Source organism: Rhinolophus sinicus, chromosome 13 (assembly GCF_057876585.1).
Source record: "Rhinolophus sinicus isolate RSI-liver-muscle chromosome 13, RSI-T2T, whole genome shotgun sequence".
Taxonomy (NCBI): Eukaryota; Metazoa; Chordata; class Mammalia; order Chiroptera; family Rhinolophidae; genus Rhinolophus; species Rhinolophus sinicus.
The window spans coordinates 35,009,260-35,035,154 of record NC_142513.1 but is presented as its reverse complement, the minus strand read 5'-3'; the positions used below and the strand labels follow the sequence as shown (position 1 = coordinate 35,035,154).

Genomic DNA, 25,895 nt, shown 5'->3' with positions numbered 1-25,895 from the left:
TATAATTATAGTTGACGTTTAATGTTATTTGATATTACTTTCAAATGTACAGTGTACTGGTTAGGCATTTGTATAATTTATGAAGTGATCTCCCCAATAAGTCTAGTACCCTTCTGATACTATACATAGTTTTTACAATATTATTATTGACTATATTTCCCATACTGTATTTAATATCCTGTAACTATTTTGTAACTACCAAGTTGTACTTCCTAATCCCATCACCTTTCTCACCCATTCCCTAACTTCCCTCCCATCTAGCAACCATCAGTTTGTTCTACGTATCTAAGAGTCTATTTCTGTTTTATTTGTTCATTTATTCTGTCCTTTAGATTCCACACACAAGTGAAATCATATGGTATTTGTCTCAGTCTTTCACTTACCATAATACTCCCTAGGTCCATCCATGTTGTTGCAAATAGTAAGATTTAATTCTTTTTTATGACAGAGTAATAGTCCACTGTATAAATGTATGACAATTTATCCAATCATTTATTGATGGGCATTTCAGTTGTTTCCATATTTGGTTATTGTGAATAGCACTGCAATAAATACAGGGGTGTCTATATCTTTCAAATTAGTGTTCGAACTGGATTTCTTCTGACAAATACCCAAGAGTGGAATTGTGGGGTCATAAGGTAGTCCTACTTATAATTTTTTGAGGACCTCCATACTGTTTTCCATAGTGGCTGCAGAAATTTGCACTCCCACTAATAGTGCACAAGGGTTCCCTTTTCTTCACATCCTTGCAAGCACTTGTTGCTTGTTGATTTATTTATTATTAAAATCATTGGGATGAATTAGTCAGTAAATATACAGGTTTCAAATGTACATTTCTATAAAACATCAACTATATATCGCATTGTGTGTTCACCATCCAGAGTCAGTTCTCCTTTCCTCACCATATATTTGACCCCTTTCCCTCTTCTACCACACTCTTCCCCTCGTACCCTCGGGTAATCACTAAATTGTTGTCTGTGTCTATGAGTTTTTGTTTCTTTGTTTGTTTGTCTTGTTTGTTTGTTCCTTTCAGTTTCATATCCCACATATGAGTGAAGTTATATGGTTCTTGACTTTTTCTGTCTGACTTATTTTGCTTAGCATGATAATCTCAAGATCCATCCATGTTGTCCCAAATTGCAGTATTTCATCTTTTCCTATGGCCGAGTAATATTCCATTGTATATATGTACCACAACTTCTTTATCTAATCATCTATCAAAGGACACTTTGGTTGTTTCCATATCTTGGCCACCATAAATAATGCTGCAATGAACATTAGGTATGTATATCTTTATGGATAAAGGTTTTCAAATTTTTGAAGTAGAGGGATTCCTGGGTCATATGGTAATTCCATTTTTAATTTTTTGAGGAACCTCCATACTGGTTTCCATAGTGGCTATATCAGTTTACATACCCACAGCAGTATATGAGGGTTCCTTTTTCTCCACAGCCTCTCCAATACTTGTTATTACTTGTCTTATTGGTAATAGTCATTCTAACAGGGCTGAGGTAGTATCCTACTGTGGTTTTGATTTGTATTTCCCTAATAGCTAGTGAAGTTGAGCATTTTTTCATATGTCTGTTGGTCATGTGTATGTCTTCTTGGGAGAAGTTTCTGTTCAGGTCCTTTGCCCATTTTTTAATTGAATTGTTTGTTGTTCGTTTTTGTTGATATATATATATATATATATATATATATATATATATATATATATATATATATATATATATATGATATTAGCACCAGAGCTGTTTGCAAATATCTTCTCCCATTCGATTGATTGCCTCTTTGTTTTGCTGATGTTTTCTTTTGCTGTGCAGAAGCTTTTTAGTTTTATATAGCCAATTCATTTATTTTTGCTTTTACTTCCCTTGCCTTTGAAGTCAAATTAATAAAATCCTCTCTGAATGGAAGGTCCATAAGTTTAGTATCTATGCTTTCTTCTATGCAATTTATTTTTTCAGGTCTTATGTTTAGGTCTTTGATCCATTTTTAGTTCATTTTGGTATATAGTGACAGATAGCAGTCTAGTTTCATTCTTTTGCACTTGGCTTTCCAATTATCCCACTACCATTTATTGAAGATGCTGTATTATATGCTGATCCCTCAGGCAGTATTACTGGGGCCACAGAAAGTGCATCTGCAAACTCAATCCTCCCCTATTCCAAGACTGCAGTGAACTTTGGGCTGGATCCAGCAGCCCCATCTCTGCACCTCTCCCTTCCCTCCTCACCTGTTGGCCCCCATTTACCCACCTTCAGATGTTTCAATGCTTGGATCTCTCAAATATGTTTGTGTGTTGTGCAAGGAATTCTTTGTTACATTATAGCTGTTTAACTTGTTGTAACTTAAAGGAAATAAATTAAGAGGCATCCCTCATGCTGCCATGTTTGTAACATCACCTGTTTGCTGATATATTGATGATCACCATTCTGACAGGTGTGGGATGATATCTCATTGTGGTTTTTATTTGCATTTCTCTGACGAGTAGTGATGTTGAGCATCTTTTCACATGTCTATTGGCCATCTGTATGTCCTCTTTGGACAAATGTCTATTAAGGTCCTCAGTCTATTTTTTTAATTAGATTGTGGGTTTTTTTTGTTTGTTTCTTTTTGGTGTTGAGTTGTATGAATTTTTAAATAAATTTTGGATATTTACCCCTTATCAGATGTATCACTGGCAAATATCTTCTCCCACTCAGTAGGCTATCATTTTGTTTTGTTGATGGTTTCCTTTTATGTGCAAAAACTTGTTTGGTTTGATGTAATCCTATTTGTTTATTTTTCTTTTTGTTTCCCGTACCTGAGGAAATATATCAGTAAAAGTATTACGAAGGGTAATGTCTGAGAGTTTACTGCCTATATTTTCTACTACTAGAAATTTTACAGTTTCAGATCTTATTAATACATTTCAATCTTTAATCCATTTGTGTTTGTTCTCATATATGACATAAGAAGGTGGTCGAGTTTTAGGTTTTTGTGTGTATCTGTCCAGTTTTCCCAGCACCATTTATTGAACATACTGTATTTACCCCCAATTGAAACTCTTGCTTCCTTTGTCATAGATTAAAAGTCCACATAGGCATAGATTCATTTTTGGGCTCTCTATTTTGTTCCACTCATCTATGAGTCTGTTTTTAATGCCAATACTATGCTGTTTCAATTAATATGGCCTGTGGTATAATTTGATATTGGTAGCATGACATCTCAGCTTTGTACTTCTTTCTCAGAATTGCCATGGCTACTCTGATTACTTTATGGTTCTTATAAATTTTATTTTTTTTCATATAAATTTTGGGATTGTATGTTGTAGTTCTGTGAAAATACCATTGTTATTTTGATAGGAGTTATACTGAGTCTATATATTGCTTTGGGTATTATGGACATTTTAACTGTATTAATTCTTCCTATCCATGACTATTATATATGTTTACATTTATTTCTATCTTCTTTAATTTCTCTTTTCAATGTCTTATAATTTTCTGAGTACAGGGTTTTCAGTTGTTTGGTTAAATTTATTCATAGTTTGTTGTTGTTGAAATTGTAAATAGAATTGTTTTCTTAATTTCTCTTTCTGATAGTTCATTATTGGTGTATAAAAATTTTAATTTTTTATCCTGCTACTTTACTAAAATCCTTTATCAGTTGCAATAGTTTTTGGTGGAATATTTGGGTTTCCCAAAAATAGTATCATGTCATCTGCAAATAATGACAGTTTTATTTCCTCCTTTCCCTTTTGGATGCTTTTTATGTCTCTTTATTGTCTGATTGCTGTGGCTAGGACTTCCAGTATTATGTTGAATAAAAATGGTGAAAATCAACATCCCTATCTTCAGGAGAATGCTTTCAGTTGTTCCCTATTAAGTATGATATTAGCTGTGAGTTTGTCATATATGACATTTATTATGTTGAGATATGTTTCCTCTATTCCCAATTTACTGAGAGTTTTTATCACAGATGGATGCTGGATTTTGTCAAATGGTTTTTCTGCATCTATTGAAATGATCACGATTTTCATTTTTTATTTTGTTTATGTGGTGTATCACATTGACTTGCTGGTATTGAACCAACCTTGCATACCAGAAATGGATCACACTTAATTGTGGTGTATATTTTAATGTATTGCTGAATTGGGTTTGCTAATGTTTTGTTGAAGATTTCTGCATCTATGTTCATCAGGGATATCGGCCTATAATTTTCATTATTATTATTATTATTTTATTTTTATGTTTTGTAATGTCTTTGGTTTTGGAATCAGGGTAATGGTTGCTTCATAAAATGAGGTTAGGAGCCTTCCCTCCTCTTGAATTTTTGGAATAGCTTATGAACAATAACTGTTAATTCTATTTTGAATGTTTGGTAAAATTCATATGTGAAGCCATCTGGTCCAGGACTTTTGTTTGTTGGTAGCTTGTTGATTACTGACTTGACTTCACTAGTAGTAATTGATAGATTCAGATTTTCTGTTTCTTCTTGATTCAGCCTAGGAAGACTGTATGCCTCTAGGAATTTATCCCTTTCTTCCAGACTGTACAATTTCTTCCAGACTGTACATTTTTTTGGAATACAGTTGTCAGCAGCATTTTCTTAAATTTTTTTTTTTTTTTTGTAGTTTTGTGGTGCGTGTTGTCAGTTCTTCTCTTTCATTTCTGATTTTATTTATTTGGGTCTCTTCTATTTTTTTCTTAATGAGTCTGGTTAAATGTTTAACAGTTTTTCTTTTCTTAAAAAAACACACAAAAAACCACCTCTTGGTTTCATTGATCTTTTGCAATGTTGTTTTCACCTTTATTTCATTTATTTCCATTCTGATTTGTATTATTCCCTTCACTGTACTCACTTTGGGCATTATTTGCTGTTCTTTATGTAGTTTCTTTAAATATAAGTTAGATTATTTATTTGAGATTTTAATTGTTTTTTGAGGTAGGACTGCATTGCTATAAATTTCACTCCTAGGACTGCTTTTGCTGCATCCCATAGATTTTATGTCATTGTGTTTTCATTTTCGTTTGTCTTAAGGTATCTTCTGATTTCTTCCTTGATCTCATTGTTGACCCTTTCATTATTTTGTAGCATGTTATTTAGCCTCCATGTGTTTGTGTTTTTCAATTTTTTTCTTCATTTCTAGTTTCATACCACTTTGGTCACAGAAAATACTTGATATGATTTCAATCATCTTAAATTTATTGAGACTTGGTTTGTGGTCTAACATATGGTCTATCTTGAAAATGGTCCTTGTGTACTTGAAAAGAATGTATATTCTGCTGCTTTGGGGTGAAATGTTCTAAAAATATCAATTAAATCCATCTGACCTAGTGTGTCATTTAAGGCCACTGTTTCTATATTGATTTTCTGTCTGGAAGATCTGTTCATTGTTGTGAGTGGGATGCTAAAGTCCCCTACTATGATTGTGTTACTGTTATTTCTGCCTTTACATCAGTCAATATTTGTTTTATATATTTAGGTGTTCCTATGTTAGGTGCATAGATGTTTACTAGGGTTATGTCTTCTTGCTGGATTAATCCCTTTATCATTATGTAATGTCCCTTCTTTGCCTCTTATTATAGTTTTTATTTTAAAGTCTATTTTGTCTGGTGTAAGTATTGCTACCCCAGCTTTATTGTCATTTCCATTTGCATGGCATATCTTTTTCCATCCCTTTACTTTCATTCTGTGTGTCTTTGGATTTAAGTGGGTCTCTTTTAAAACCAGCAATTGTATGGGTCTTGTGTTCCCGTCCATTCGGCTACCCTATGTATTTTGACTGGAACATTTAATCCACTTACATTTAAAGTGATTATTATTGATAAATACATAGTTATTGCCCTTTTATTAATATTTTTTATTTTGTTTTTGTTTTTGTTTTTTTGTGTGTTGCCCCTCTTCTTAAAGAAGTCCTTGTAACATTTCTTGTAATACTGGCTTGATGGTAATGAATTCCTTTAGCTTTTTTTGGCTGGGAAACTCTATCTCTTCTTGAAATTTAAATAATAGCCTTGCTGGGTCAAGTAGTCTTCATTGTAGGCCCTGTTTTTCATCACTTTGTATATTTCCTGCAATGGCTTTCTGGCCTGCAAAGTTTCTGTTGAAAAATCAGCTGATAGATTTATGGGAGTTCCCTTGTAAGTAACTAGTCGTCTTTTTCTTGCTGCTTTTAGGATTCTCTCTTTGTCTTTAATCTTTGCCATTTTAATTATAATGTGTCTTGGTGTGGGCTTATTTCGATCCATCTTGTTTGGGACTCTCTGTACTTCCTGGGCTTGTATTTCCTTTGACAGCTTAAGAAAGTTTTCTGTCATCATTTCTTCAAACAGGTTCTCAATCCCTTTTTCCCTCTTTTCTCCTGGTATTCCATTGATGAAAATGTTGTTATGCTTAATGTTGTCCCAGAGACACCTTAAACTACATTTTTTTAAAATTATTTTTTTCTTTATGTTGTTCTGATTGGGTGTTCCCTGCCATCTTATCTTATAAATTACTGATTCAGTCCTCTGCTTCATCTAATTTGTTGTTGTTTCCTTCTTGTGTATTCTTCATTTCAGTCATTGTATTATTTATTTTTCACTGGTTCTTTTTTTATGGTTTCTATGTCCTTCTTTATGTTTACTGTCTGTTTTTTGAAATTCTCACTAAGTTCCTTAATCATTCTTATAACCAGTGTTTTAAACTCTGTCTCTGGTAGGTTGGTTGCCTTCATTTCATTTAGTTCTTTTTCTGGAGGTTTCTCCTGGTCTTTTATTTGGGACGTGTTTCTTGTTTGTTTATCCTGGCTGCCTCTATGTTTCCTTCTATGTATTAAGTAGATTTTTTGTGTTTCTCAGTCTTTGCCAGGTGACCTTATGTGTTATGTGTCAAGCATGGTCCAGTGGCTCATTCTCCCTGATCACCTGTGCATGTGTTCTGGGAGTGTTCCTTGTGTGTGTTGTGTGTACAAGTATTGCCCTGTTGTACTTGAGCCTTAATTGTTTTGGCACATCTGTGGGTGGGATTGACTCCCAGAATGACTCTTTGTGGGGATTGGCTATTCTCACAGTGTATGAGCTGCTGTGTGGGGGGGTGACCCCTCACAGGGGGATTTACCCCATTGGCTTTTCTGCCTGCTGAGACCACCCTTTAAGTGTGCCACTTGTGGAGTTAACTGAGTAGTGCTCTGGTGTGGTCTGAAGCTGGCCCCTGGGTGTGGTCTGAAGCTGGCCTCTGGATGTTTCTTGGTAGGGGTTCCCATGCAGGCCATTTTTAGCCTTGCCTGTGGCCAGGTCTCGTCACAGCTGGTAGGAGCTCCTACCTAGTAGGAGCTACAGAACTATATGTAGTTGGCTGCTACCTGTGCTGGACATTGAGGCATGTGGGGATGGCCTAGCTGTGAACCGAGGTTGGCTGCCACCAGTATTGGGCCTGGGGCAGCTTAGCATAATTCCCAGGGCCCCCAGGTCTGTTGCCACCTGCCAGCTGCCAATAAGTCTCAGCCATTGAAAGACCCTCCTTAAGTGTTCAGACTTGGCTGGTTGACCCAGTATTGCGAGAGTCCTGGTGATAGAGCACTAGCTGGGTGGGGCGAGGTCCCAGTACATCACGTGGTGCGGCTGGTGGATTTTACAAAGTTAATGCAGATTCAGTTTTTGCGCAAGTGCCGAGCCCGCGGCCACTTCATAAAATGACCTTAGAACACTGCGGCCAGCCACTGCTTGCCGTGGGCCTGCAGATTACTGTGACATCCCCAAGAGAGGCTGCAGCTCAAGTTGTGGCTGACTGCCTGCCACTGAAAGTTCCCCAGGCTGCTGCAGGCTACCCACTGCTATAAATACACTTCCACAGTTTGTGGGGTAGGGCTGGCTGCGCAGGGGCCAAGAGTGCCCTCAGTGATGCAACACTAGCTGTGTGGGACAGGGTAGAGACCCAGGGCTTCACCAATGTGGTATGCACACTCAGGTTTTACCAAACCAATGCATTCACAGATTTGACACGTTTGGGGGAGGGATCAACATAGAATAGACGGTGCTCCGCTATACACTAGACATGAGGCTCCACACAGGGATGATGGCAGCTCTCCCTTTAGCCCTTGCACTGAAGCCACACAACTCAGTATTTCCCCGTATGTCTTTGGGGAAGACCTCTCAAGTTGCTGCTCCTCCACCAGAGCCCAGGTTAGTGTTTACAAGTAAGTGAATCTGTGTGTCAGCCCTATAAGAGGATGTCTGATTTTCCAGCTGCCTTCCGTCTCACCGGGATGGACTAGACAGACAGAGTCCTCACTGATTTTCACAGCCAGATGTTTTGGGGACTCATTTTCCCAGCACAGGACCGCTGGGCTGGGGTTCCTGTTGTGGGGCAGGAACCCCTCCCTCTTCAGGGGTAACCTCTGCCACTAAGGTGTCCCTCACAGTGTTCTACCACTACCTTTGGGTTTGGAGTCAGTGCATTTCACATCTCTGTCCCTCATATCAGTCTCTATGTAGCCTCTGCTTTTTATCCTTATTTATAGGGGTTCTGCTCAGCTAGTTTTCAGATGATTCTTGAGGTTGACTGTTCTATAATTTCGTTGTAATTTTGATGTGGTCTTGGGAGGCAGCAGGCATAGAGTTTACCTAATTCTTGGACCTTCTCCCTATTATAGATTTTTTTAACTTCAAAGTCCATATTTTTCATTCCTAGAATTTCCATTTGTTTCTTTTTCACATCTGCCTTTTTTTTGACCATGGTATTTTATCATTTTTATACATAGTATGTTAAACATGTTTATTGGTATTTTCCATTCTCTTTCAGGATGCTATCTAGCTATCTTAGGTTCCTATGAGTCTAATCCCAATGTCTATTGTGACTTTTGCATATTTGGTGTGCATTTTGGATGGATTCCTCCTTTTTTAAGTAATAATGTACTATCTTTTAGATTTATGGAAAAAATTGTGAACATTGTACATAGAGTTACCACATATTAGGTTGTTGCAAAAGTAATTGTGATTTTTGCAGTTATTTTTAACCTTTTAAACCGTAATTAGTTTTACACCAACCTAATACTTCACATCCAGTTTCTCCTATTACTGACATCTTAAATGAATATAGTACATTTGTTATTATTAATGAACCAATATTGACATATTATTAACTAACATCCATAATTTATTCATATTTCCTTAGTTTTACAAAATATTTTCTCATGTCCCAAGATACCATCCAGGACATGATGTTACATTAGTTGACATGTCTCTTTAGGCTCCTCTTGATTGTGAGAGTTTCTCAATTTTGCTACTTTTTGTTGAAATTGATAGTTTTGAGGTATACTGATCAGATATTTGTAGAATACCTCTCTATTGGAATTTCTCTAATATTTTACTCATGATTAGATCAGACTGTCACTGTTTTGAGAGGGTAATGACAGAGGAAATAACAGTGGCATTTTCATTACATCAGATCAAAGGTACAGACTATCAACATGATTTATCATTGTTAGCCGTGACTTTGATTACATGGCTGAGGTAATCTTCATCAGCCTTTGCCACTGTAAAGTTCTTCATGTGTTTTATAATTTATGATAATGAAATAATTTTGGCAGGGCTTTTTCTTTTCTGAGAATAATACCCAGTGGTCTAAGTGTTAGAAACTTACCTCCAGAGTGATTTTGAATTTGCCTCTGATAGAAGCCCTTAGGACCAACTTTTATGTTAATTTCTTGTGTTTGGGATTCTCAGACACATAGGTAGTATAAATTTAAGTACCAAACAAAGATGTTGTAGGCTTGGGATGCTGACTTTTTAGGGGAATCTTTCTTATAGTTTCCTTGAGTCAGTGGGTATTTTTTTTTTTCCAAGTCCATTCTTCCACTGACACTGTAACAATGTGAGGATCTTGGTTTAGGTGAGAATCTAAGCTTTAACCTCCTAAGTTATGCAATCTTATCTCTTATCTCAAATGAGAATTAGCTCCCATAGCCCCACCACCATCTATACTAACACAAAGACACATACAATATATAGTTTATATTATAGTTTTGGTTTACTTCAGGTTTTCAATACTCCCTTATTTATGTCACCCAATGATTTCTTTTTCTTTCATGTAAGCTGACTGATGTACTTAAATTAATTTTTATTAAATTTTACCCACCATATGTGAGTTTGTTGTATGAGTTTCTGGTTTCCTCAGTCTACCACATTTTTAGAATCTAGAGTCTTTCTTTTAGTCCTGTTGGGTCTTTCTCCCCCCAATAATACATGTATGAAAAATTATTTCCCATGTTATCTATTCTGCAATGATATCACTGTTTTATTCAAAATTTTGTAAGTCTCTGGATTAAGAAACTGGTACACTTATACAATGGAGTATTACTTGGCTATAAAGAAAAACGAAATCTTACCATTTGCAAAAATATGGAGATATGGATGGACCTAGAGAACATTATACTAAGTGAAATAAGTCAGTTGAAGAAAGACAAATACTATATGATCTCACTTACATGTGGAATCTAAAGAACTGAACAAATGAACAAAGTAAACAGACATAGTCTCAGAGCTATAATGGTTGCTAGATAGGAGGGGGGTGGGGATGATGGAGAAGGGGAAGGGATTAGACAGCATAAATTGGTAACTACAATATTGCCAAGGGGAAATGAAAGACAGTTTGGGAAATATAATCAATAATGTAAAGATTTTGTAGGGTGTCAGATGGGCAATGTCTTATTAGGGAGACCACCTCATGGATGGTGTAGATACTTGACCACTGCACTGTATACCTGAAGCTGAAGCTGAATAATATTGCATGTCAACTATAATTTTATATATATATATATATATATATATATATATATATATATTTAAAATGGTAAAATTATATCAACTATAATTTCATATATATATATATATATATATATATATATATATATAGTCACAGGATATGGAGTACAGCATAGGGAATAGAGTCAATGAAATTGTAATAGGTATATATGATGCCAGAGGGACAATAGATTGGCAGAGGTGCAATAGATTGGGGAGGGGTGGATATCCCTTTGTGAGGGGTGAAATGTCTATTACATTGTTTTGTACACTTGAAACTAATAATAATTAAAAAAATGTAAAGCCTGGAAAAAAATTTTTTGTAAGTCTCAATGGTTTATATTATTAATATGCAAAATAGTTATCACAATTAACAAAGAATATTTCTTCACATAACTCAATGAAACATTTAACAAAGATGAGATATATCATTTCACCATAAGTGCAATTAAGATTTTAAAATAAGTTGAACTTCAGCCATGAAAACTTAAGAATTAATGCTTTTACTTTATTTTTCTTCTAAAGGTTGAACACGATGATTACCCAAAGGTTTTATGCCAGACCTACAAGCTAACAAAATGAAGCATATGTCAGAGAAGAGAACCAATTATCTTTAATAGCACACAAAATTATGAACCTAAAATGTGGTTATTTAAATGAAACATAAAATAGAGGTTATGATGTCAATGCCCACAATTCTATTTCTAAGTAACCTACCATTTTTATGTCTTAATATTTTAAATTAGAAGTGTATTACAAAATCAAATCATTGTTTTCAATAAAAAAAACCTAAATCAAGTAAAATATTGACAGATTACTGTCCATAATTCTTATTGTTGATTGTTTTTCACACATGAGGAAGAAGAGTTCAACAGCTTAGCCAACCTACTTAAAAACTTTTCCTAAGACTTGTCCTTGCTCTTATTTTTTTTTTTTTTGTAGTCAATAAATGATTTATATGTGACATTTTATACATTATTCACATTTGTCACTTTATTTAATCTTCATGATCTGGAAACTGAAAGAGATGTTCACAGGGGAAGTTTGGGGTAATAATTTGACATCAACAAATATGGACAAATGGTGTCCTATGGCTTAATCAAGAGCAAGGACCCCCTAGTCGAGGAAGTAAATTTAAAATAATAAATGGTAAAGTCTAGGATAAACAAACGAGGCTCTACATCATGGTCAGAATCACAGCTTCAATCTTGAAACAGTGGTACTTTAAAAACGATGTCATGCAAAATCATGCACAGGATATCCAGACTCCCTTTCCACTGGACAATGTGTGACTTATTTGCGAGGACACAAACTCACCACGGCCTTTCTTGCTTCTGAACCTACCCAAATGCCCTCTCCCCAGCAATTCCTGACAAAAGGTAACTTCATTCAATGTCACCTCTTCAAGAGAAGCCTGCCTGGACTTCCCCACTGAAAGTTGATCCCTGTGATCTTCGTCTATCACAGCGATTCCTTGTTTCACAGTACTTATTACATGTAGTATTTTGTTGGCTTTGATTTTTCCTTTGGTCTCTCTAACTGCATTGTAAGCTGCTTGAACCAGAGGCCATAATGGTCTTGCTCAGTGTGCTGCCTGGCTCCAGCTCAAACGCCCCTTCTCTGTTCTTCTCCAAGCTCCTCTCCTAGCTCTGACTGCTGTGTCTGTCCTCCCATCACATAACCAAACTGGAATTATAACCAATCGTTTCCATTTCAGCTCATTAAATAGGATGCGGATTTTGTCTTACTCATTCTTCCTTCTCTGGTGTCTTGTACATGATAGGGATTCACTTCTCAAATGGGATGAGATTTGATCCCTCTAAAGGTATCTTTCACACGATCTAGTTCTGGGGGCAGAACGGTCAGGTGGTTTCCCCTGAATGTGGAGCTCCTTGAGCTGAGTAAGCTTCCCGATTTCCTTAGGCAGCAAGGTCAGGTCGTTATCCCTAAGGTTGAGTATCTGCAATTTTGTGAGCTTCCCAATATCTGGTGGCAGGATTTCAAAATCCTTGTCACTTACTAGATAGAGTGGACACAGGATGGTCAGGTAGAAGTTTCCGGGAAGCGAATTTTCATTCAAGTTGTTGTAAGTCAAATGAAGGACCTCAAGAGCTGGGAGGTCGCCAAATCCTCGAGGCAAAGTGTTTAGTCTTTTCATGCCAAGATTCAGGTGCTTGAGTTTCTGAAGGCTGCTGATCTGTGTGGGCAGCTCCTCAATCTGGTTGTTAAAAGTTGAGCATTTCCAAATTCTTCAGTTCCGCTATGTTTGGTGGCACGGTTGTTAGCGTGTTGAAGCTGAGGACCAGTTGTGTGATGTGGGATAAGAACAATAGCCCGTTGACATCCAGCATGTTGGAGATGTCACAGTCACTCATGTTCACTTCCGGCTGGTTCTTCTCCTGGTTCTCCTCCACCAACTTTTTCAGAGATTTGGACATGATCGTGGAGAGCAGCACCTAACAGGCTGGGTGTGAAAATGACAGGATTTCGCTGGGCACACTACCGTGGTGAGAGAGATGCTGTCGGACGGAGCCAGAAGCGCACTCAAACCAGGACTGTGCTCTGTCCTGGCGCTCGGCGCAGGCGCACTCTGTGCCACCCTCATTTGCACGCCTGGCTCGCGCCCAACAAATCCTATTCTTAATGAATGTCAAATCTAATTAACTGGTATGTTAGCACTTTGAAGTTTGCCAATAGTTTTGAATAAAAAAATCAATAATGACAATAGTATTTCCTATTGAAATTTATAACTGGTTAAATACTTACAATATGACAAAATATAAATGAGATAGTCGTCTTTCACTTTCCATGTAATCCAAGGAATGAATACAAATTTTCTGCACTTCATTTCCCCGTCTATACAAATAACATTATTGTCTTTAGCTCCCAAAATTCAAAGAACATAATGATAGTTTCAAAGAAATTTATGAGATCCTGGCTATATAAACTTTTTAGAAATAAAAGTAATACAATGCTTAAAATAATTATTCTATAAATATGTATATGATCCTCAGGTTGCCTGCTGTAAGCATTTTTAAAGTTGTTTGTTTTTGTTTTTCATTTAGGGAACATCTAAAGATTTTTAAAAATTATCTTTCCAGAGCAAACTGGTCAAAACTGAATTATCTAAACATTACAAATCCAGAATGAGAGATAGTAATAACTCAAAATTAAAATCAAATACCTACTATATGTGGTAGAAGCTGCCAGGGATGTAAAAATGAGTAATAAACTCTCTGTTCTCTGTATTTAGGCTCATATGAGGGTTCAGTCAGCTATGGCTAGAATGAGAAAGGGCATTTAATCTGAACAGGGTTGCCCCTTTGACAAGGTTTTTAGATGAGACAGTTCTACTTAGAAGGGAGAATAGGTATGCAGTCAATATGATAAACAACTTTAAAATTTAGCTTTAGAACAGAGGAAGCATGATACCACAGTTAGAGGTGGAATAAACAAGTCATGTTATTGGAATGGCAATTCACACAGAGACATGGCCTGGATTTTACATCTCTCTCCTTCCTCCACCAAGAAGCATATGGAAGGCTAAATGACAAATGGCAGACAAGATTAGCACAACCAGGGGTGGGTCAAACTTCTAAAAATAGAACTAGACCAACTCATGTGGAATGAGAAAAAGATACACTAGAAATCCAACTGGGGCAGGTAGCTGTAGATTTGGTACCTAGATTGACATGCAATTGAGGTAATCAGAACAGAAAGCAAGGCAGCGAGGAGCTTGTGTTGGTGATGACCACCAGATTTTGCCCTGGTTGTTCTGATGGAGATTGGCTGCCAACACACTAGCATCAGAGTCCCCATCTTCAAAATTCTAACACGGTTCAGTCTGTTTTAAGTGGCAGGCCTGAATGGTAAGAGGAAACTGTTTAACCAAGATTTTGATAACATGACTGCAGAAAAGTGAGAAGGATGATTGAAGCAGAGCAAGATACCTGTAAGATATCTATATCAAACTAGAGGCAATATAACTGAATGGGTCATTTCCTTCCGCTCCTCGCAAGTGCTATTCATCCTCCAAGATTGCTCCAGTATCACCTCTTCTGGGAAGCCTTCTCTGACCACTTCAAGATGTTAACTTCATCTTCTCTGTTTCATTTTTCCTATATTAAGAACCTTTCTATTTCTTAAGATATTAATATGCAAATAAATATTTATATCTCCAACTGCACCTAATTATAAGAATCTTTGCTAATTCAATGTTGACACTCGTATAGAAGAAATAATCAGTACATGATGTTGACTGAAAAAGAGAAAGAGAAAAGAAGATTAAAAGGAAGGAAAGAAAGAAAAAAGAGAGAGAAGGAGGGAGGGAAGAAGGGAAGGAGAGAGGACAAAGATAGGTTGATTCGGTATGTAACTGAATGTTGTTGGACCTGGCCTGGCTCCTGGTCCCTGCATCCCTCTTCCCCTTGCCTTCCTGACATCTGGGCCTCCTGATCTCCTCTAGCAGGCCTAACCGCCTGCAGTGCCCAGGATCAATCCCACTTGAGGAGGTCAAGATGTAAGCCTTATTTTCTATGATTTAGCATCACATCCCTTCCTGCCACTCTGCTCCTAAGACAAATCAGGCCAGGGCTCCTGAGTTTTTCTTGCCATGCTTCTCTCTCTCAGGACTGATAGACTATTGCTACTCTCCAGGCCCATGGCTGGGACCCATCCAGCTGCTGAGCATTGCCTAACTCACTGCTAGACACGCTTGCCTGACTCTCTCTAGGGGCAATGCCCAAGGATTTAATTGGCCTTGGTCCCTCACTGCTGACCAGTATCCTAGATTCTTCCTAACAACATACCAAAAGGCATGGCCAGACCTCAAGGGTTAACAAGAGTAAAACACTATGGGGATTTTGAGCAATGGAGTGATTGATATATGCCAGGAGAAAACTGTGAAGGGAGGGTGAGAGGGCACTCCACACTTCTTGAAAATGGCTATTATTTACAAGACAAGTAATAACAAGTGTTGGAGAAGTTGTAGAGAAAAAGGAACCTTTGTACACTGCTGGTCGGAATGTAAATTGGTACAGCCGCTACGGAAAACAGTACGGAGGTTCCTCAAAGAATTAAGAATAGAATTACCATAAGACCCAGCAAGCCTTTTTCTGGGTATCTACCCCCAAAATTTGAAAACATATATCCATAAATATATATGTACCACTATGTTCACTTCAGCATTATTCACAGTGGTCAAGACATGGAAACAACCAAAGTGTCCTTTAATAGATGATTAGATAAAGAAGATATGGTACATATATTACTCAGCCATAAGAAAAGATGAAATGTTGCCATTTGGGACAACATGGATAGATCTTGAAATTATCATGCTAAGCAAAGTAAGTCAGATAGGAAAAGTCGAGACCCATATGACTTCACTCATATGTGGGATATAAAACTGAAAGCAACAAATGAACAAGACAAATGAAAATCATAGACACAGATAGCAGTTTAGTAGTTACCAGAGGGTGGTAGAAGAGGGTAAAGGGGGTCAAATATATGGTGATGGAAGGAGAACTGACTCTGGGTGGTGAACACACAATGCAATATATAGATAATATATTATAGAATTGTACACTTTAAACCTATATAATTTTACCAACCAATGTCATACCAATAAATTTAACAAAAATTTAAAACATAAGTAATTTATGAAAGCATTTCCACTTCTGCACACTAAAAAAGCACTCATACTTGTTGCTTTTTATGTTAGGAATTCTTGGTAGCAACTCAATTTTTTGTATGAAAAGAATACTTTTCAGGATATTTTTTCTGCTTTCTAAAGAAGGAACAGATGCCTGATGCCCATTATATTGATATTAAACTAGCATATTAATTAAAAGATCCATGCAATGAAATTCCTTGGAATACCTGAAAGAACATGAGGACTTACAACTTGCTCAAATAATTCATCCAAACAGGGACCGTGAAAAGGACTGTGCTCATTGCCAAATCAATAATCAAAACTGATACACAGAAGTTATTGAATTAGTGTATGTTAAATTAATGACTGGAGATACACTGATGGTATCTATTGTGTAACACCAAATAGTTTTATGATTCCACTGCTTTTGTAGAATGCATTTTGGCATCTCACACAAACTGCCTTAACATATATATATATATATATTAACATTAATAACAAAAAAATAGTAGGAATCCTCTCTGCAGACAGAACAGTCCAAACAGGAAAGGAGAGAGTTTAGAGAAGCAGTAACTAATAATCCCAGGCCACTGAACCTTGTTAATCTGAAGGTCCACATTAAGGAGCACAACAGCAAGAAGCCTTCAGAGATGGGGAAGGTCTGAATTTATGCTAGTTTCTTTCTCATTCTAGAAAAGTGGCCTTTCCATGCATTCCATCTGGGGGTGAGCATTTATTTAGTGGGAGTTGCTTACCCTTGGAGTTTTTAAAATCAACCTGCCACAGAATCACCACAAGGATATGGTATAGGATTACAGTATTGATACAAATATATGCTTTACATGTGTGTGTATGTATATACTGGGGGTGCCAAAAAAATGTATACAAATGGACACTTCGGTCAGCGTTGCTCAAACAGTAGTTCACTGTAATCAGAAGTGTCTGGATGTTGATGGTAACCATTTTGAGACCTCTTGTAATTGCAGAAGTCAAATGTGACTTGTATTCATCTTTTGTTATCAGTGTATATTGAGTATAACAATTTTAATACAGTTTTTCCTTTCTTAAATGTGTAGACATTTTTTGGCACCCTCTGTATGTGTATACATGTGCACACACACACACACACACACATGATTAAAACAACAGTCCTACAAAGTTATAAAAAGCCAACCTTAAATTGCCACTCTGCCAGGAAATGCCATTTTAAATGTCTAACACTATGCCTCAAGCTGCAGCACTCAGGAACATTAACAGATTGGAAGAGGGAAAAAAATCCCATAAACAAAGTCTTGTTTGGTTCTATCAGCGGATTCTGGTCTTATGTTAATTATTGTACAACGAAAAGGAAAAGACATTATCTAAAGCAAGAGATTGTACATTTTATTCCAGTCTACTAAGCAATTATCGGAAAGGAACTGAGGAATTAGCTCTTTAATTATTATTTTTTCTTTATAATTCTTCTTCTTGAGAAATTTAAGTCTGGCTGCAAACATTTTTTTATTATTATTACCTATATATTCTAAAAGTACAAAATCACTGGACTTTGTTCATATAAACATTCTTATTACAGACGAGTGAACATGTATTTAAAATACGGTGTGTTCTAAGAAGGAACCTCAAATACACAAAAAAAGGCATATGGATCTGGGCAGCAAATCCAAAGGTACAAGAAGACAATGCCATTCCATATACTTCAAATTATTAATTGAGCTTAAATTTTGTGAAAATAAGCCAAGGAAAGCATCATCCATATCTCAGCTGTATGTTTTCCTACCCTCTCATTAATTCTTCCTGGTGTAAACAAAGTCACCTACCTGTGCACAGAAAAAGCAAATCTGAAGAGCAAAGATATTTAAAATCACAAAGCAAAGGCAAAAAATCCCTAGAGTGTGAGTCAAGAGGCTGTCTTCACCCAGCCTTTGCCTTTATAAGCTGTGTATCCTGACGAAGTCACCAACTCTCCCTACATCTCAATACTATAATTCATTAAAGTAATATTAATAATAATAATGCATAATAATGCTGATCGCATTTGAGCACCGTGGCAGAGATAGTGCTATATATTTAGCATATCATTTCCTCTTTCTCAGAACTCTAGAAGAATCCATTCTTCCCAGCCTTCCTTGTAGTTATGTTGGGGGTCACTTTCTGAATTCTGACCCATAAAACATATGCATAAGTGATGTAAGCCATTCCCAAGGTGGTCTCTAAATATATTCCACAGATCTTGAGCTGTCTCTTCCTGTTCTGTGAACCTTAGCTGCCACATATCACGTGGTGTGGCTACAAGATAAGGAAAGAGCCTGGGTCTCTGTGTCACCAACTGTATGAGAGCCTAAGTAGGAGACCCACCAATCCTACTCAGACTATGATGTGAGCAAGAAATAAGTCTTATTTTATTAAGCTGCTAAGGTGGTTTTGTTTTGGTTTGTTTTTTGTTTTGGTTTGTTTGTTTGTTTGTTTGTTTTTTACCACAGTATAATATAGGACTAATAAAAGGACTAAGTGAGAAAATAAAATGTACTTGTTTCACAGATCTGTATTTCATACAGGGTAGTATTGGTAGCAGTGATGGAAAGCTTGTAAAAAATTAATAGAAATTCTAAGGTCTTTAACATTATACCATTCCATAGGTAATATAAAGCCTTCCTGAAAGTAGTATCCAATCAATATAGAACAGCCACATATTTACTTAAGAAATTAGTATATGTATCTGCCTTTAACAAATCTAGAAAATATAAACAGAGATGATCCATTTTACCAAGCATTTTAATTGAAATGACTGCATAGTTGTGACCCCATCGCCTATGTTCATTACGATGAACTGTAGTCTGACCCTGAGTTCCTAGAAAAAGTGACCTCTGGCCCAAAGACAAAAATTCACACAGATGTGAAGTGAATTTTTTAGGAGACCTCTCTTCCTGGTTATAAGCATTCAGAAAAGAACAACAAGATGCTAAGATTTAATGAACAATACAATTTTATATACACTGATTTTGTCTAAATTTCAAGTATTACTTATGTAGAATTTGGAGAAAGCCCTCCTGAGAAAATGAAAAAATGGTACTTAAGGTACATTATTATTGTTTTATGTGGTGTCAAATTTTCTTGATCAAATTGTTTAGTCAATCAAAGAATTATTCCTTTTAGAAGTTTTTGAAGGGCTATTAATTCAAGTTAATAAAAAGAAGCCTTGATTAAATTCAAGAGAATTACAGCAATTCAATTGCTCCTTATTGGATGATTATTAGATGTTACCTTAAAATATTACTGACAGGATTAAAAAGATTTGTCATATAATCAGAAAGTGAAAAATCAGTTCAGATAAGGCTAAAAATATTCCTTACATTTAATTTTTAAATACAGCTTTCCAGAAATCAGACATGTAATTCAGAGCAATCTTGATGATTCTAGAAGTGCATAAATGAATTTGAACCTGTCAATGACCTACTTGAACAGAAGAAATTACAGCCATCTTAAATACTTGTAATTTATCTTTATGATGATGCCAAACCACTAATTTCAGGAATCAGAAATTAGAGATTATGGTGAATAACTGCATTTAGCAAAATCAATCATCAAGAGCAGGACAGTAAAGTATATACTTTAGGTAAACAGAAAACTGAGTTTGGCTATTCTTAAATGTCTTGCCATTGCCAAAACTTCACATTGTGTCTCGCACACAGGTTAGAGGAACCATAAGGGAATATAGGACAAGTCATTAGAATTAATTCTATAAATACCCACTATGTATACATATATAGAAACGAGCAGCTTGACAAAACTTCATGACAGTAACTAGCCTGTCTTCCCACTATGGCAGGAACCACTCATTGCTTTCCAAAACCTCCACCCTCCCCTTCTTCCTTAGAAAACAGAACACTTACATTTTTTGATAAACATATTGCTTCCTGGAATAAAACTACATGCATCCATGAATGAACATTTGATCAAGTTCAAGGATAATCTGGGACTTCGGGGAAAGCTGTTTAAAGAAAACTGACTCATCTTTTGGGGACTACTTTTTTTTTTTTTGTCTTGTTTTATTCCTCTTGACCCCCAAATTTATGGTGGCTAGAGCTCCAAGAGCCATCATGGGTTCTCAGTTCCATGCACTAGGAAGGAAGAGAAGTAAGAGCTTGAGTGCTTGATGACACCATGGAATTACCACATAACCCTTCTAGTTTACATCTAGGCTACTTTTACATGAGTCAGAAGTATATTTCTATCTCCTGTAAGCCACTATTATTTTGGGATTTTCTGTTATGGGCAGCTAAAAGTGATTTTAACTAACATAATTAGTCAAACCAGTTTTTAAAAGTAGCCAAGAGCAATAATTGTCTAGCTAATGTGTCTATTGTTTAACTTGATGAATTTGTTTATGTAGACTCAATTTTAACTTTCCTTTATCCTATTTAACAGTATAGTCTAGTTTCTGAAAATACTAATATGTCTTGCAAGAAAATGAGCACTGTGAAAATTTATTTTAATGTTTTCTTAACATATTATAAGAAACCTAGACATACAACTTTACTGGGAATCCAACTCCTAAGGGAAAATTTCTCTCTAATTCTAAGCCCCCACACCCCCCACCCCATCCCCCAAAAAAGTGCGATGCAATGAAAACTCCTGTGGATTTATATTTTCTAAAAGAATTTAGGGAAGAAGGAAACATACTCTGTCATAAAACATGCATTGACATATAAGAATATGAAGAACACTTTCTAGTTTAAACTGTTTTCTATTATTCCTATTTCCAAATTCTGTTTTTAAAAATCTATTGATTCTTATATAGGAGCAATGGTTAATATTTTGATTGCCAAATAAAATTTACACTGAAACCTCCTGATGAAGGCCAGTGAATTTTTTTGAAAGCTCAAAGTGCATACAATTATTTTTAATTCAAGCATGTACATCAAAAGAGGGAGCAAGAGCAAGACAGAGAGGGAGAAAGAAAAGTGAGTGAGAAAACAAACCTATTTATATCAATCTCAGTCTGAAATAAAAAGGACCCTATTCCACTGTATACTTTTTTCTCCCCTACCATATTTTATAGACTGGGGCTAGGAAAGCTTTCATCTTTCAACTTAGAAGTAAAAATAAAAAAATAGTTACAGGATTTTAGCATCAAAAAAATTCTCAGTACAGGAATCTCTCTTTTCCTCATCTCACTTTGATATCTTTCTTTCTCTTCTAAACAGGTCGAAAGAAAAAGAAAAGTGCCAATACTAATTCCTTTTTTATTTTTCACATCAGTAAGGGCTGATATATTAAGCTCTCAGGCTATAGAGTCATAATTTTTTTAAAAGTCATTATGATGAAAAAAAAAATACCCCAAACCCACAATGCTACAAATGTATTAAAAATGACTCTGCCATCTACTATATGTGTATTCATCTCAATAGCTTATAGCTGTTACAGCTTATGCCAAAAGTAAAAATACAAAGCTTGACCATAAGAAAAATAGTATTCCACACATTTTGAAGTCAGTTAAAATATTTCAATTATAAATTATTTTCTAGAAGATTATCATTTTTGTGATTGGTGATTATAGCTAAATTAATTTTCTCTAAACCATCACAGAACTTAACATCTTGTGGTTGGTATAGAAATAAAAATATATTTTAAGTGATGTTCAGTACTTACCACCTCCTCCTCCAAGGAGACTGGCATTTGCTGTTTAAAAGAAAACAAAACAAAAGACATTAACTAATATATAAAATATACAGTATGCCAGATAGTTTAATAAAAAAGTAGTAATGATCATATCTCTTATAAACACAGACCTACTTTTGTATAAAGACAGCCTTTACAACTGCGTGATAATGATTTGAAAATTAAAATATTTTGCTATTTTTTCTCTTAAAATAACTATTTTTATAATGTACTTTCTTCTGATAAAATAAAGTACATATTGTGATCCTTTTATTTTCTATTCTTTATCTAAATTAATCTTCTGGGTTCTCCATTTTATCAGAGATAGAATAATGTTATTTAGGCCATTTCCGTGACTTCAAAGGACAATGTACCAAGAAGATATAATACTAATTTCAATTTAGTTATACACCATCAAATAATGCTATCTCAAGACACTTTGCAATAGGAACTCTTAAACAGTAATAATGGATTTATTACTTTTAGCATTAACTTTTCACCTGAAGAAAATAAATAAATTTTAAGCATTTTTGTAAAACAATGCTGTGCCATTTCTTACCCAGTTATCCATTATTCTAGAACACATATTTATAGAAGCCAAATAATAAGCAAAATATAAGATAATTCCATTTTGATTTCTCTCAAGAGGTCAAATTTTCATAAAGTTCCATTGCAAGTATTAAGCAACCTTATGCCTATGTTTATCTAGTCATTATAACAGCCAGAAAATAGAAGTCAATATACACTGAACTTAACTTTATTCCATAGAGCTGTTATGTATCAGAGGTATTAATTACTTCATGCCATCAGAAAAAGAAAAAAAAAAGAAAAGAAAGAAAGAAAGAAAGAAAGAAAGAAAGAAAGAAAGAAAGAAAGAAAGAAAGAAAGAAAGAAAGAAATCCTGAAGTAATATAAAGAAAGTATGTCGCAACCAGGGTCCCTTTCTTTGGGGAGAATCCTGAACTACCAAAAGATCAAATAAATCATTTAGGAAAACTGAGTAAGGGTCTTTAACTTTGAATTTAATGTGCTGATGTGCTGTCCATAGGACCATGCATTGCCACAACTGAGAGAAGCAAACATCCATGTCAATGATTCCATCAATAAATAATGGATCATTTTAAGAACAAATGAACATATTCTTATTTCCATGAGGCTAAATATGTGATGGCTTGCTAATTATTGCAACACTACAGAGAGTATCATGAAAATGCATGGAGCAAATGCCTTTGTTGTTTTCTCAATATTCAATATTACAGCATCGAATCTTATTTCCTATGATCTAATTGCTGTTCTTGCCTTCCTCCCAGTTCTTTTGTCACAGACATGGACTGAATAGCAATGCCATTGTTTAACCATAAACAAAACTCACTTCTGATGTCGTAAAGTCTTCTGCCACCCTATCACCACAGTTCTCCAAATCCCTCTGACTTCACAGTGAGAAAGTGCAATAGTATTTATATAGATGATAACAAGGACTTAATGTCCTGTCCCAAATCAAACTTTGTAACTGTTGAACTAGTAACTTGTTGAAGGGGCACTAGGAAAGATGTTGCAAATTTTATTTTGGCCCCATACCCCTTAGAGGATGGGGAAATTTCATGATCAAACCAACTATTGGCTAATCCAAACATTTTCTAAAATCTTAGCCACATGCATTTATGAAATTGCATGGTATTTCACACTCCTGCTGATTTTTTATTTTTATATTTGACTAAGAACTACTTCCCTATCTATAGGTTTTTCCAAATCCCTGAAACTCCATCTGTTATCCTCCAATTTTCACATATTCATTCATAAAAAATGGTATTTCCAACACCAAACAACAATACTGAACAGTAGCTTTTCACTTAAATTATCATGCCCAGAAGCACAATAACACACTATAGCCTACTTTCACCCAATGTTTTGCTCAATAAAGGTGGAGAGAGAATGCCTGTTTGTGAACATAGCCCAAGGCCCATCTGTTTAATCAGGCATTTGTCCAATAGATGTGGGTGGATGAGTGGGAGTAGGAGTAGGAACTGGAATTCCAGTCTGCAGAACTATCAAGTCAATTTATGTCACATGTGTGCTCATGTCTAGATAAGCATATCTGGTCACATTTTAACATCAATATGACAGTATTTTATAAAATTGTGCCATTCTACATAGTGCATAATAACTTTTAAGATAATTTCATATGCATTATAATTCATGTAATAGAATCTTAATCTAAGCTGCTTAAATATATTCAAAGCAATTCTAATAACTATAATCGTGATAAAAATTTTTCTAAAGAATTTATCAAATTTAAGTCTATTTTATTAATTTCTGTTCTCCAAAAATAAAAAAAATAAAATGTTTATTAGCAAAACTACCAAGGACATTTTCTTCAACAAAAGTGACATAAATGTAGGCAAATAAAAGTGAGCCTTTATTATGATACCTAAGATTACTTTACATTATAATAATATAACTGATTCTCAACATTTATTGGTATGGTAGATTAATATTGTTTCTTCCATTTACAAAAGTGAAAATGACTTTTGTGTGTCTAAATTAATAGTTATTTAATTTCTACCTAATAAACTGTCATATATCCCAATTAGACAGGAAGTTCCCAAAGGTAAGGACTGAGTTTGACAGTTTGACCTTCATCTAATAAGTTCTCAATACATGTTTCCTAATAATGAGATAATTTGCAGGTTTAGTCCAATTTCTTTATTGACATATAAGAGGTATTTGTTTACTAAAGTGTGTGGAAAGAGCCAAACCTTGGTCTTTCTTCTTCCTGTAAAATCAAGGACTGTTAAAGAAACTTAAGGTTTATTTGGAAATACTTAGTGATCAAGAATGTGTGAAATATATTTATGTCTCTATCTAAGTGTCTTGGTAGAGAAACTTTTGGACGTGCCTCTTGTTATTCCTAAAGTTTCACAGAAAAGAAAAAGGCGAAAAGAAACAAAGAAAACATGAATTTATGAGCATAATGCCACTGCTTCTAAAGTACAATTTTAAACTGTCTTTTCTGAGCATGTTTAGTAACCAGCACTATTTTCATTCATATTTTCCTAAATAAAATGTCCCTTCAATTCCTAGAGGAGGCAGAGGAAACAAAAATCAAGCTACACTAGTTGTCTCAGAGACTAACTCAATGAGAAACTAAAATGAGCTATTACAAGTTAATGAATCTGTATATTGCATTTTTTCTTCCCCCCAAAATAACAACTCAGTGAGATGAACAGTTTCACTGTTTATAAAACAAAAATAATGTTGAACCTAAAAGGGAAAACGGTTTACCTAAATCTGATAACAAAATGGTAAGCAAGGAGAATTTAATTGTAATACCTTAAGCAAATGGTTAAGTTTTTTAAGTTTATGCGAAACTGTTTTCTTCCATATGAACTCAATTTTGGCTTTTTAAGTTTAAATTATCAAAGTTCCATAAGAGTAAATATTCATTTTTAAATTATCAAAACCCCTTAAAAAATGAATACAATTTAGAAATCCTTTGCTTGGGATAATTAGCCTAAATAAAAAATGATTGTGGCCGTTGCCAATAGTGTCATTGTTGCCAATAGTGTCATTTCAAAATACAAATAGAATATTACACTATTTTCTTGCTAAAATAAAATCTGTTAAATAACCCTCTGTGTGTGTGTGTGTGTGTGTGTGTGTGTGTGTGTGAGTGTGAGTGTATCTTTTCAAGAATATAATTACAATTAAATTGTGGATCAAATCATGAAAAAAATTACTATATACTATGAGTAATCCATCATAACTGGAAATTCCTAGATGGAATATATGCCATAACATTATTAGAATGCAAGACAAAAATG

General features: G+C 35.2%; 1 protein-coding gene and 1 pseudogene across 6 annotated transcripts in view; both read right to left on the bottom strand.

The window, feature by feature from the left end:
• The window catches only part of MACROD2 (mono-ADP ribosylhydrolase 2), a 2,124,656-nt gene that overhangs the window by 1,628,788 nt on the left and 469,973 nt on the right, over positions 1 to 25,895 (bottom strand). For all 6 annotated transcript variants that reach the window (XM_074317443.2, XM_088789270.1, XM_074317442.2 and 3 more), the window contains exon 4: positions 22,066 to 22,095. In XM_074317443.2, the coding sequence (XP_074173544.2) occupies positions 22,066 to 22,095 (30 nt within the window). The remainder of the gene's footprint in view (positions 1 to 22,065; positions 22,096 to 25,895) is intronic.
• Positions 11,345 to 13,224, bottom strand: LOC109458412 (ras suppressor protein 1 pseudogene; annotated as a pseudogene).